Raw genomic sequence first — 13,304 nt, forward strand, 5'->3', positions numbered from 1 at the left:
GTCCAGAATAGTCCTGCTTGCCAGTGCATGATTCCCAAGTCCAGACACCAAGAGCCTCCTCACTTTAGACAGTCTGTCCACCTACTCATCTTGTCCACTCAGCAGGCATAAAAGGCATTCTTCTGGGTGGTGGGTGGTTTCAGGACACTGGGCTAGAAAAAAACCAGATCTTCCAAGAGGAAGAGCAGCACAACTAAGAGCTACAATCATTTTGGAGGGTGGGTTGGAGTACTTTGAACTTGAAAGTAACTAAAATCTCTGGAACCAGGACTACACAGTTGTGCACGTGGCTAAAGTCCTGGTTTTCATGTGCTTATTGGCCATATCTTTGGAGCCATATCTGTTTAGTCTCTTCCTTATTTTCCAATTTTACTAACACAATCGTCCCTTGCTATCTGTGGGGTATTGGATTCCAGGACCTCCTGAAGATACCAAAACTGGCAGATACTCAAGTCCCTTATATAAAATGGTGTAGTATTTGCATGTAACCTATGCACATCCTCACGTGTATTTAAAATCAACTCTAGGTTACTTATAACACCTAACAGAATGTGTATGCTATGTAACTAGTTGCCAGTGTGTAGCAAATTGAAGTTTGGCTTTTTGAAACTTTCTGGAATATTTTTTCCCTGATATTTTCTTCCTTTTTTTTTTTTTAAACTGACTAAATAATTACTTTATTATATACTTTTATAAAGAACTTTATGTATGTTATCTTTTTTAGCCCTCACAATAATAACAATAATAATACGAATTGGCTGACAACACTCTCTCTGTTACAGCACTGCTGGGCATTTTATGTACATTAATTTCCACGATAAAATTATGGGGTAGGCATCATTTTTATAGAAATGAGAACTAAGGCACAGAGGTGTTAAGTATCTTATTAAAACTCATGGCATCTGGAAGTTTTTTCCAAACATTTTCAGTCCGAGATTGGCTGAGTCCATGGATCTGGCACCCACGGATACAGAGGGCCGCTTGTATCCAACTATTCTGATCTTATTTCCTTCCTTCTACTTCCTTTGGGCTTAATTGTTGCAATTCTTTCTCTAACTTCTTGAAATGAATACTTAGATCATTTATGTTTTGCTTTCAGTCTTTCTCTTCCAAGAAATGCATTTAAGCCTATAAACTTCCCTCTAAGCACAGGAAGCTCATATGTTCTCATATATAATATTTTCATCATCATTCGGTTCAAAACACTTTCTAATTCTGAGTTTTCTTTCACTTAGAAGACTACTGCTTAAATATCAAACATTTGGAAATTTTGTTATTTGTTACTGATATCTAGCTTAATTCCACTGTGATCAGATAGCATATTCTGTGTAATCTGAACCTATGAAATTTGTTGACTTTATGGCCTAGCAAATTATTAATTCTCACTTTTAATTTCTAAAATATTTTGCCCATAGATTCTTTGGGTTTTCTATATAAATGACAAATTGCTACAATTTTATTTTTTCCTTTCCAGTTCTTAAGACTTTTGTCTTGCTATACTGGCTAGGACTACCAATAACAAATAGTAATAATAATATGGGCATCTTATTTAATTTTTAATTTTAAAGGGAATACTACTAAAATTTCTCATTTAGTATGATGTTTGCTATAGGGTTTTATTTTTTTTTTAAATACTCAATTGGAAATTCCTTCTAGTCTAATTGCCTGAAATACTGTCCTTAACAAACTGGCTTTGAGTTTTATCAAATGCTTTTCCTGCATCTATTGAAATGTTTTTTGTTTTATTGTGTTAAAATGGTACACTATACTGCGGATTTTTAAAAATTCCTTTAACCCATTATGAACCTTAGTCATGATATATTACCTTTTTACACATTATCAAATTTTACTTGTTAATATATTTTTTAGAATTTTTGTGTGCATATTCATGATTGAAATAAACCTAATTTTCCTTTTTTGTTATTTTTCTGGCTTTAATACCAAGTTTATACTGGGCTTGCAGAATGAATTGGGGGCCATTTCATATTTCTACTGCCTGGAAATCTGAATAAATTTGGGATTTATTTCTTTAAAGTTTGGTAGAAATTGTCAGTAAAACCATGTGGGCATTTTATTTTCCTTGTGGGAAAGTTTTTTTTTACCCAGGTCTACAATTACTTTAACAGTTACATAATTATTCAAGCTTTTTACTTCTTTTTAAGTCAGTTCCTGTAAGTTGTAACTTCTCCAGTAATTTACCCACTTCATCTAAGTTTTCATAATTATTGGCATAATATATTAACTTACTAATGATTCACTCTCTACCTGCAATGCCATTTTCACTCATTATATATTTCATCGACTGGTGCCCTTATTTTCTTTCCTTTTTTTTTAATTTTTAAATTTAAGTAAAACTGACCGGCAACACTATGCTAGTTCCAGGTGCACAACATAGTGATTCAATATTTCTATACATTACAAAATGATCACAATAAGTCTAGTTACCATCTGTCACCATACAAAGTTATTACAGTATTGACTATATTCCCCATGCTGTACATTTATCTCCATGACTCATATATTTTTTAACTACAAGCTCATACGTCTTAATTTCTCTCACCTATTTCACTTATCCCCGTACGCCCCTCCCCTCTAGCAAAACCACTTGTTTATTCTCTGTATCTATGAGTCTGTTTGCTTCATTATGTTCTGTTCATTTGTTTTGTTTCCTAGATCCTACATATAAGTGAAATCATATAGTATTCTTTGTCTTTCTCTGACTTACTTCACTTAGCATAAGTGAAGTAAGTGGACAGACTTCTAGGTCCGTCCATGTTTTTATAAACAGCAAGGTTTCATTTGTTTTTATGGCTGAGCAACATGCCATTATATGCATATACCATATCTTTATCCATTCATCTATCGATAGACCTTAGGTTGCTTCTGTATCTCCCCTATTGTAAACTGCAATGAACATGGGATGCATATATCTTTTCAATTTAGTGTTTTTTTTCCTTTGGAAGAATACCCAGAAGTAGAACTGCTGGATTGTATGGTAGTTCTGTTTTTAATTTTTAGAGGAAACTCCATCCTGTTTTCCATAATGGCTATACTAATTTACATTCCCACCAACAGCTGGTGGGAAAATTCCTTATTTTCATGATCTATTTCTTCTAATTTAGGTTTATTTTGTTCTTTTCCTAACTTAAGAGAGATTTATCTAGGTTTAGTGTTATGGGTAATTGGCGTACACAACTTACTCTCAGTGTTCTCCTCCACCTGTTTAGTTGTTAGTCAGTTCTGCCTCTTATTCTAAAAGGGGATTCACAGGTATATGAAGTATTTAGTACACTTCTTGGATCCTAACAGGCCCTCAAACAAATCAATTTCCTTATTTTATTTAATTATTAAATCTTTCTGATAAGGCAAAGAGACCCACTCAGTTGTTTGCTTTTTTTTTCTTTTCTTTTTTTGGCCCTGCCATGCTGCATGCGGGATCTTAGTTCCCTGACCAAGGATCAAACCTGTGCAGTGGAAGCACGGAGTCCTAACCACTGGACTGCCAGGGAATTCTCCCCCACTCAGTTTTGAATAGGAAGAGGATTTCCTTCCATAAAGTTTAATTTTGGAGGACTGAGATAGGGTTCCTCTGATTCCAAGACTGCCCAGTATAGAGAGGCAAAGGGAAGCTTTAGCTAGGACTGATTCATTTTGGTCAAGCTACTGTATTTCTTTCTTCTGAAATTAGGGCATCAGTGGACTGGTACTAGTTTATAACTTAGTCACAACCCATTTCTGTTGTGGAAAGGGCTTCATAACTCACAAACACTCTTCTCAGAATTCTAAAGTAACCTGACAACAAATGGAATATAAAGGTTCTAGGCATTCCATTTTTATTCTACTGGGTTGTGACCGGCTATTTAAAAAAAAAAAATCCTGTCCCGTAAGTGCTATAAATCTAGAGAAATTCTTGCTGAACTCTGAACCATGCTATAATGAGCTCTTTTTGGTACATGACATGGATAGAAATGTTTTATGGATTATCCTTTATACCTGTGAAAAAGAATAAAGGAAACCTCATTTAAAATGGAGTCAGAAAGCCCTGAAGGGGGAGCTCTCACCCATATATGACTCACCACAGCTTACAGACCCCGCCAAGATTTCCTTCTGACTAGCAACAAGCTTCCCACCACCTGCAGCTACCACAGCCCTCCCCAGTTTCCTCCTTTCCTCTACAAAATCAAGTTCCTCTCCTCTGTTCTCCAAACTTGCCTAAGGTTTGTCACAGTTTGCTTGTCCTGAATTACAACTGTCTACTATTCCCAAATAAACTCATGTTGCTGGTAAAATAACCTGCTCTTTTGTTTTTTAAGGTCAACATATCCTTTTGTGTGTCAGAAATAATACATAATATTTTTAAAAGTCAGAAAGTTGAAATGCCAAAAAAAGGAAAAGATAAATATACGTAATTCAGTGATGATTATCATATATGAATATCTTGGGCATTAATGCAGACTGGTGTTTGTGTATCTACTCATTAAGAAAATATAATACCAAAAGGATCCACATCAAACTCATATTCTGCACAATAACCACCACCTTCAAGAGTCTATACACACACACACACACAACGGTTAGAATAAAACAAATTCAGCAAAGTTGCAGGATACAAAACCAGGAGAAAAAAATCAGTTGCATCTCTATACACTAACAATGAACAATCTGGGAAAAGAAAATTAAGAAAACTATTCCATGTACAATAGCACCAAATATTAAGAATAAAATACTTAGGAATAAGTAGGCCAAAGACATGTACACTGAAAACTACAAAACATTGCTGATGGAAATTAAAGACACAAATATCAATAAATGGAAAGATCCTACCTTCAGGGATAGGAAGACTTCGTATTGTCAGGATTACCTAAAGCAAGCTACAGATTCAAAGCAACCCCTATGAAAATCTTGATGTTTTTTGCAGAAATGGAAAAATGCATCCTAAAATTCATATGGAATCTCAAGGAACACTAAATAGGTAAAACAATATTGAAAAAGAAAACTGGAGGACTTAACACTTTCTGATTTCAAACCTTACTACAAAGGTATGGTAATCAAAACAGTGAAACAGTGGCATAAAGACATACAGAACAAATGAACTGAATGGAGAGCCCAGAAATAAACCCTTTCATATACAGTCAAATGATTTTTGACAAGAGTGCCAAGATGATTTGATGGGGAAAGAACAGTCTGGTGCTGGGAAAACTGGATATCCACATGCAAAAGAATGAAGCTGGACCATTACCTTACACCACATATAAAAATTAACTCAAAATGGATCAAAGACCTAAACTATAAAACTCCTTTAGAAGAAAACATAGGGGGAAGCTCCACAACGTTAGATTTGGCAATGATTTCTTAGCTATGACACCAATAGCACAGGCAACAAAAACAAAAAATAGGTAAAATGGACTTCATCAAAATTAAAAACTTTTGTACAAGAAAGGACACTATGAAGTGAGTGAAAAGGCAACTCATGGAAGAAAATACCTGTAAATTATATATCTGATAAGGAGTTAATAACCAGAATATGTAAAGAACTCCTACTACTCAACAAGAAAGAAAATCCAATTCAAAAATGGACAAAGGTGCTCGCTTCGGCAGCACATATACTAAAACTGGAACGATACAGAGAAGATTAGCTTGGCCCCTGCATAAGGATGACACGCAAATTCGTGAAGCATTCCATATTTTTATCCCAGGAATGCAAGGATTCTTCAACATACGTAAATCAGTCAATGTGATAAACCATATTAACAAACTGAAGGAGAAAAACCATATGATCACCTCAATAGATGCAGAAAAAGCTTTCGACAAAATTCAACACCCATTTATGATAAAAACCCTTCAGAAAGTAGGCATACAGGGAACTTACCTTAACATAATAAAGGCCATATATGACAAACCCACAGCCAACATTGTCCTCAATGGTGAAAAACTGAAACCATTTCCTCTAAGATCAGGAATAAGACAAGGTTGTCCACTCTCACCACTGTTATTCAACATAGTTTTGGAAGTTTTAGTCACAGCAATCAGAGAAGAAAAAGAAATTAAAGGAATCCAAATTGGAAAAGAAGAAGTAAAGTTGTCACTGTTTGCAGATGACATAATACTATACATAGAGAATCCTAAAGATGCTACCAGAAAACTACTAGAGCTAATCAATGAATTTGGTACAGTTTCAGGATACAAAATTAATGCACAGAAATCTCTTGCATTCCTATACACTAATGATGAAAATCTGAAAGAGAAATTAAGGAAACACTCCTATTTACCACTGCAACAAAAAGAATAAAATACCTAGGAGTGAACCCACCTAAGGAGACAGAAGATCTGTATGCAGAAAACTATAAGACACTGATGAAAGAAATTAAAGATGATACAAACAGATGAAGAGAGATACCATATTCTTGGATTGGAAGAATCAACATTGTGAAAATGACTCTACTACCCAAAGCAATCTACAGATTCAATGCAATCCCTATCAAACTACCAATGGCATTTTTCACAGAACTAGAACAAAAAATTTCACAATTTGTATGAAAACACAAAAGACCCCAAATAGCCAAAGCAATCTTGAGAAAGAAAAATGGAGCTGGGGGAATCAGGCTCCCTGACTTCAGACTATACTACAAAGCTACAGTAATCAAGACAGTATGGTACTGGCACAAAAACAGAAATATAGATAAATGGAACAACAGGATAGAAAGCCCAGAGATAAACCCACGCACATATATGGTCACCTTATTTTTGATAACAGAAGCAAGAATATACAATGGAGAAAAGACAGCCTCCTTAATGAGTGGTGCTGAGAAAACAGGACAGCAACATGTAAAAGAATGAAATTAGAACACTCCCTAACACCATACACAAAAATAAACTCAAAATGGATTAAAGACCTAAATATAAGGCCAGACACTATAAAACTCTTAGAGGAAAACATATGCAGAACACTCTATGACATAAATCACAGCAAGATCCTTTTTGACCCACCACCTAGAGAAATGGAAATAAAAAGAACAATAGACAAATGGGACCTAATGAAACTTAAAAAGCTTTTGCACAGCAAAGGAAAACATAAGACGAAAAGACAACACTCAGAATGGGAGAAAATATGTGCAAATGAAGCAACTGACAAAGGATTAATCCCCAAAATTTACAAGCAGCTCATGCAGCTCAATATCAAAAACACAAACAACCCAATCCAAAAATGGACAGAAGACCTAAATAGATATTTCCCCAAAGAAGATATACAGATTGCCAACAAACACATGAAAGGATGCTCAACATCACTAATCATTAGAGAAATGCAAATCTAAACTACAATGAGGTATCACCTCACACCAGTCAGAATGGCCATCATCAAAAAACCTACAAACAATAAATGCTGGAGAGGGTGTGGAGAAAAGGGAACCCTCTTGCACTGTTGGTGGGAATGTAAATTGATACAGCCACTATGGAGAACAGTATGGAGGTTCCTTAAAAAACTGAAACTAGAACTACCATATGACCCAGCAATCCCACTACTGGGCATATACCCTGAAAAAACCATAATTCAAAAAGAGTCATGTACCACAATGTTCACTGCAGCTCTATTTACAATAGCCAGGACATGGAAGCAACCTAAGTGTCCATCGACAGATGAATGGATAAAGAAGATGTGGCACATACATACAATGGAATATTACTCAGCCATAAAAAGAAATGAAACTGAGTTACCTGTAGTGAGGTGGATGGACCTAGAGTCTGTCATACAAAGAGAGTAAGTCAGAAAGAGAAAAATAAATACCGTACAACGAACATATTTATGTGGAATCTTAAAAAAAAAGGTTCTGAAGGACCTAGGGGCAGAACAGGAATAAAGACGCAGACATAGAGAATGGACGTGAGGACACAGGGAGGGGCAAGGGTAAGCTGGGACGAAGTGAGAGAGTGGCATGGACTTATATATACTACCAAATGTAAAATAGATAGCTAGTGGGAAGCAGTTGCATAGCACAGGGAGATCAGCTCAGTGTTTTGTGACCACCTAGAGGGGTGGAATAGGGAGGGTGGGAGGGAGATGCAAGAGGGAGGAGATATGAGGATGTATGTATATGTACAGTTGATTCACTCTGTTATAAAGCAGAAACTAACACAACATTGTAAAGCAATTATACTCCAATAAAGATGTTAAAAAAAAAATGGACAAAGGACTTATAGACATCTCTCCAAAGAAGATATACAGATGGCCAATAAGCACATGAAAAAATGCTCAACATCACGAATCATTAGGGAAATGTAAATCAAACTACAATGAGACACCACTCCACATCCATTAGGATGGCTATCAACCAAAAAAAAAGTAAAAAAGAAAAGAACAAGTGCTGGTGAAGATGTAGAGAAATCAGAACCCTTGTGCACTGCTGATGGGAATGCACAATGGCGCAGGAGCTGTGGAAACAGTAAAATAATAAAAAATAAAATTATCAAATTAAAACTGGTAAAAATTTAACATAAAAAGATAAAACATAAAATTACCATATGATCCAGCAATTTCACTTACAGGTGTATACCCAGAAGACTTGCAAATACAGACTTGGAGAGATTATCTGTACATCAAGGTTCATAACAGCATTATTCCCAATAGCCAAAAGGTGGTAACAACTCAAATGTCCATCAACATTTGGATGAATGGATAAACAAAATGCAGTATCATAAATAAAATGGAGTATTTTCAGTCTTAAAAAGGAATGGAATTCTGATACATGTTTACAACATGGATGAACCCTGAAAACATTAAGTGAAATCTGTCAGACACAAAAGGACAAATATTGTGTTAGTCCACTTAAACATACTGAGAATAATCAAATTCATAGAGACAGAAAGTAGAATGGTGGTTGCCAGGGGCTAAGGGGAGGGAGAAATGGGGAGTTACTATTTAATGGGTATAGTTTCAGTTTGGAATGATTAAAAAATTCTGGAGATGGATAGTGGTGATGGCTGCAAGACAGTGTGAATGCACTTAATGCCACTTAACTGTACACTTAAAAATTATTAAAATGGTAAATTTTATGTTATGTATATTTTACCACCAAATTTTTACCACCAAAAATTAAGAGGAATTTTTTGTTGGCTAACTGCAGAACTATGGTATGGTGGTAGCAATAAGAAGCTAGCAGAATGATAACCTCACTTTCTATCCCATGTTAGACAGTATGCTAGAATATATTCCCTTCACTTAAAAGAGGCTTCCCAGGGAGGGGCAGTCATTAGGGAAAGCCAAGGTTTCATGGAGGTGAGGTATTCTCACAAAGGCTGAGGCTGTAAGTAAATTTCTTAGAAACACAAAAAGAAATTTTAAGCTGCACAGTGTAAAAAAATGTTTGGGCTGAACAATACAGGAAAGAGAATACAGGGCCATTCAACTGGGGGAGGGGGAGTAAGACTGAGAATCAAGAAGAGGAGAGAGGAAAGGAAGATGGTGAGAGAACTGACTCTTAGCAGCCTCAGGGTTCAGAATGGACCTGTGCTTTGTAAATTATAACTAGAGCAAACTTTCATTAAACACTTGTTATATGTCAGCCACTGTCTTATGCACTTTATGTGCATTACCTCATGTTTTAACAAAATTGGCCTTGATGATTCTGCTTGCAACTAAATTTCTCCTCCTCTCAATTACATGAAGAGGTTAACTTAATATTCAAATAATATAAATGGTTGTGGCTAGTGCTGGGATTTATGAAACCAACTGCTTTCAGGTATTTAAAGGGGGATTTTTTTTTGTTACAGTTCATGTCCCCCCAGTAGCACCTCTCCATTATCTTACAGCATTCACACATAAATACATAAAAACTACATTTAAACAGTAAAAATATGCATAGATAATCATACTCTAACCTTGGTTGTCCAACCCTGGATTTAGTATATGATTTCCTTTCTAGTCTTTCTCCCATCCCCAACCCCTATCTCTGACTCCAAAATATAAATAACTTTACTGGTTTTCTAGATTATTAAAAAAAAAAAATGACACATGCTATCATTAAAAAAAACTAAAAGTCACCTTAAATGGTTAATTCTTTATTTACATTAACAATCATAGTATGGATTACTCCCAGATAATAAATGACCTAAAAAGCCATGCAAAATAAGCAATAATAAATGATATGCTAACACTTCAACTGACATTTCGGTAACAGAAATACCTAATACTTTTAGCATTAAAGTTTTTTTAATCCTAATGTTGAAAAGTAAATAAGCTTACAACTGATTCTCAACAACATCATGAGTAGTTTTATTTGCAGTTTTTAGTACTATGTGCATGCATCAATTTCTAAACTCTAAAAACTTAGAATTATCATCCAGAACTATAGTTTTCCAAAATAACTTCTAGCAAGACTAATTTATTGCCTTTTAACATTTGGTCAAAGTGCTTTTGGGAACATAGAAAAACGTAATTCATATTTCATTCCTTTTGTTAACGTAAAGGTATCAACAGACTATAAACTGATGTAGGCTAGTCAGTCCTCTATGGAGCAGAACAAGCTGCCATGCAAACAATCTAACTGGCGGGGTTCTATAAGAACTCTACCAGTACTGAAAATGTCTACCACCAGAATCATACCTTTAGGTTACTGCCTTATTTTCAGAATACATTTGTTAAAATGTAAATGTTCATTAGGAAGGAAAAAAAGAAATAGTTAATAACTTTTTTAAAATTTAAGGAGCGGGGCTTCCCCGGTGGCGCAGTGGTTAAGAATCTGCCTGCCCAGTATTTACAATAGCCAGGACATGGAAGCAACCTAAGTGTCCATTGACAGATGAATGGATAAAGAAGATGTGACACATATATACAATGGAATATTACTCAGCCATAAAAAGAAATGAAATTGAGTTATTTGTAGTGAGGTGGATGGACCTAGAGTCTGTCATACAGAGTGAATAGGTCAGAAAGAGAAAAACAAATACTGCATGTTAACACATATATATGGAATCTAAAAAAAAAAAAAAGGTTCTAATGAACCTCGGGGCAGGACAGGAATAAAGATGCAGACATAAAGAATGGACTTGACACGGGGAGGGGGAAGGGTAAGCTGGGATGAAGTGAGAGAGTAGCACTGACATGTATACACTACCAAATGTAAAACAGCTAGCTAGTGGGAAGCAGCTGCATAGCACAGGGAGATCAGTTCGGTGCTTTGTGACCACCTAGAGGGGTGGGATAGGGAGGGTAGGAGGGAGACGCAAGAAGGAGGGGATATGGGGATATATGTATACATATAGCTGATTCACTTTGTTATACAGCAGAAACTAACACAACATTGTAAAGCAATTATACTCCAATAAAGATGTTAAAAAAAAAGAATCCACCTGCCAATGCAGGGGACACAGGTTTGAACCCTGGTCCAGGAAGATCCCACATGCCACAGAGCAACTAAGCCCGTGCACCACAACTACTGAGCCTGCGCTCCAGAGCCCGCAAGCCACAACTACTGAGCCCGTGCGCCACAACTACTGAAGTCCGCGTGCCTAGAGCCGGTGCTCTGCAACATGAGAAGCCACCACAATGAGAAGCCCAAGCACCGTAACGAAGAGTAGCCCCCACTCACTGCAACTAGAGAAAGCCCGTGCGCAGCAACGAAGACCCAACGCAGCCAAAAATAAAATAAATAAATTAAAAAAAAATTTAAGGAGCATACTGCACTCAATAAAAATTAACTGGTAATTTAAAAAAGAGTATTTAGATTCACTTCTTCAAGGAAAGTACATTATATAGTCATCAAGTACTAAAGGGCTTATATATTCAAAGTAATGACATTTAGAACTTACCTCTAAAATCTGACTAGCTCTAGGTGGTGAGTGCCCATCAGCCTGGATCACCATTACCTGACTGGGAGACTGTGACAGAATGCTAGAATAGCTAGCAGAAGTCTAAAAACAAAAAGAAAAACAAGGGCACTTTTTTGTCTAGTATTAAATACATGCAAAATTTAAAGGTCCCCAAAGCACTACCCGAGGGACACATGGTATATACTTATGTTTGATAAGCAATCACTTATGTTTGATTTGATAACCTTGTAGTGGATACCACATGGTCAGTGCTAGAGTTTTGTGGTCATCTATAACATCGTGGAGCTCTTTTATAGGAGCCTAAAGGAGGTGCCAGGGGCCTTTACACTCACCTACTAACATAGTAAGACTATTTACAGAATGCAAACAGAGTAGTTGAGGTCATAATTTAATTCAAAATAATGTTGTTTTAAAATACCATATGAAAAGTGAGTTTTAAAAAAATGAATAAGTTTCAAAACTAAGCTTTATGAGGGACTTCCCTGGTGGCAGAGTGGTTAAGAATCTGCCTGCCAATGCAGGAGACACGGGTTCGAGCCCTGGTCAGGAAAGATCCCACATGCCGCGCAGCAACTAAGCCCGTGCACCACAACTACGGAGCCTGCGCGCTAGAGCCTGTGAGCCACAATTACTGAAGCCCGTGCGCCTAGAACCCATGCTCCGCAACAAGAGAAGCCACAGCAATGAGATGCCCGTGCACCGCAACGAAGAGTAGCCCCCGCTCACCACAACTAGAGAAAAGCCCATGTGCAACAACAAAGACCCAACGCAGCCATAAATAAATAAATAAATAAATAAATAAATTTATTTTTTAAAAAAGTAAGCTTTATGATATGAACAAGGCTTAGCATTAAAAAATTGCAGTTAAGGTATCTTATATTCCATAAGTGTCTGATTTTGATACTTTTACCTTAGCCTGATCAAGAATTTGAAGTTTTTCCCATACTATTTTATCACCTTCAGATTTTTTCCATGGATTATTCCATTTTTCAGAAGCTTCTTTTTCTTTCTTCTTTAAAGCAACCTGTTCATCTGTAAATAATGTCCTTTTTAAAAAAATATACAAAAACTGTAAAAAAAAAATGATGTAAACAAATCATGACCTTCTTAAAGAGTGCAGATTCCAACACAGATCAAAATTTTTTTAGGAAGGAGATTAACTCACAAGACAGAGAAGAATTTTAAGGATATGGAATAAAAGAAAATGTTTAATCAGAACCAAATTTAAGTATGGCATAAATGGATATAAAAATGTTTGTTTTACTACAATTATAAATAAGGAGCAATTTTTTCAGAACATATTTTATATTATGCTAATTATTGTGAGGTTCTACTGTACAATAATGTTCATTTAATTATTACTAAAAGGCTTAAAAGCTAGAACTCTGGAGTCAGAGAACCCTGGGGTCAAATTCAGGTTCAACCACTTCCCGGCTGTGTGACTGTGGGCAAAATGATGTTCATCCCTCTAAACCCCATTT

General features: G+C 36.0%; 1 protein-coding gene across 8 annotated transcripts in view; it reads right to left on the reverse strand.

Moving 5' to 3' along the window:
• Positions 1–13,304, reverse strand: part of CCDC66 (coiled-coil domain containing 66) — a 51,957-nt gene that overhangs the window by 27,176 nt on the left and 11,477 nt on the right. For 3 of the 8 annotated variants that reach the window (XM_082345783.1, XM_082345784.1, XM_082345782.1), the window contains exons 7-8: positions 12,734–12,855; positions 11,803–11,904 (exon numbers count right to left, since the gene is read on the reverse strand). In XM_082345783.1, coding sequence (XP_082201909.1) covers positions 11,803–11,904; positions 12,734–12,855 — 224 coding nt within the window. Of the gene's footprint in view, positions 1–11,802; positions 11,905–12,733; positions 12,893–13,304 lie in introns of all 8 variants that reach the window. The other 5 variants (XM_082345781.1, XM_082345787.1, XM_082345786.1 and 2 more) reach the window with 3 other exon arrangements.

This window comes from Balaenoptera borealis (assembly GCF_965194805.1).
Source record: "Balaenoptera borealis genome assembly, chromosome: 12".
In the NCBI taxonomy this organism is placed as follows: Eukaryota; Metazoa; Chordata; class Mammalia; order Artiodactyla; family Balaenopteridae; genus Balaenoptera; species Balaenoptera borealis.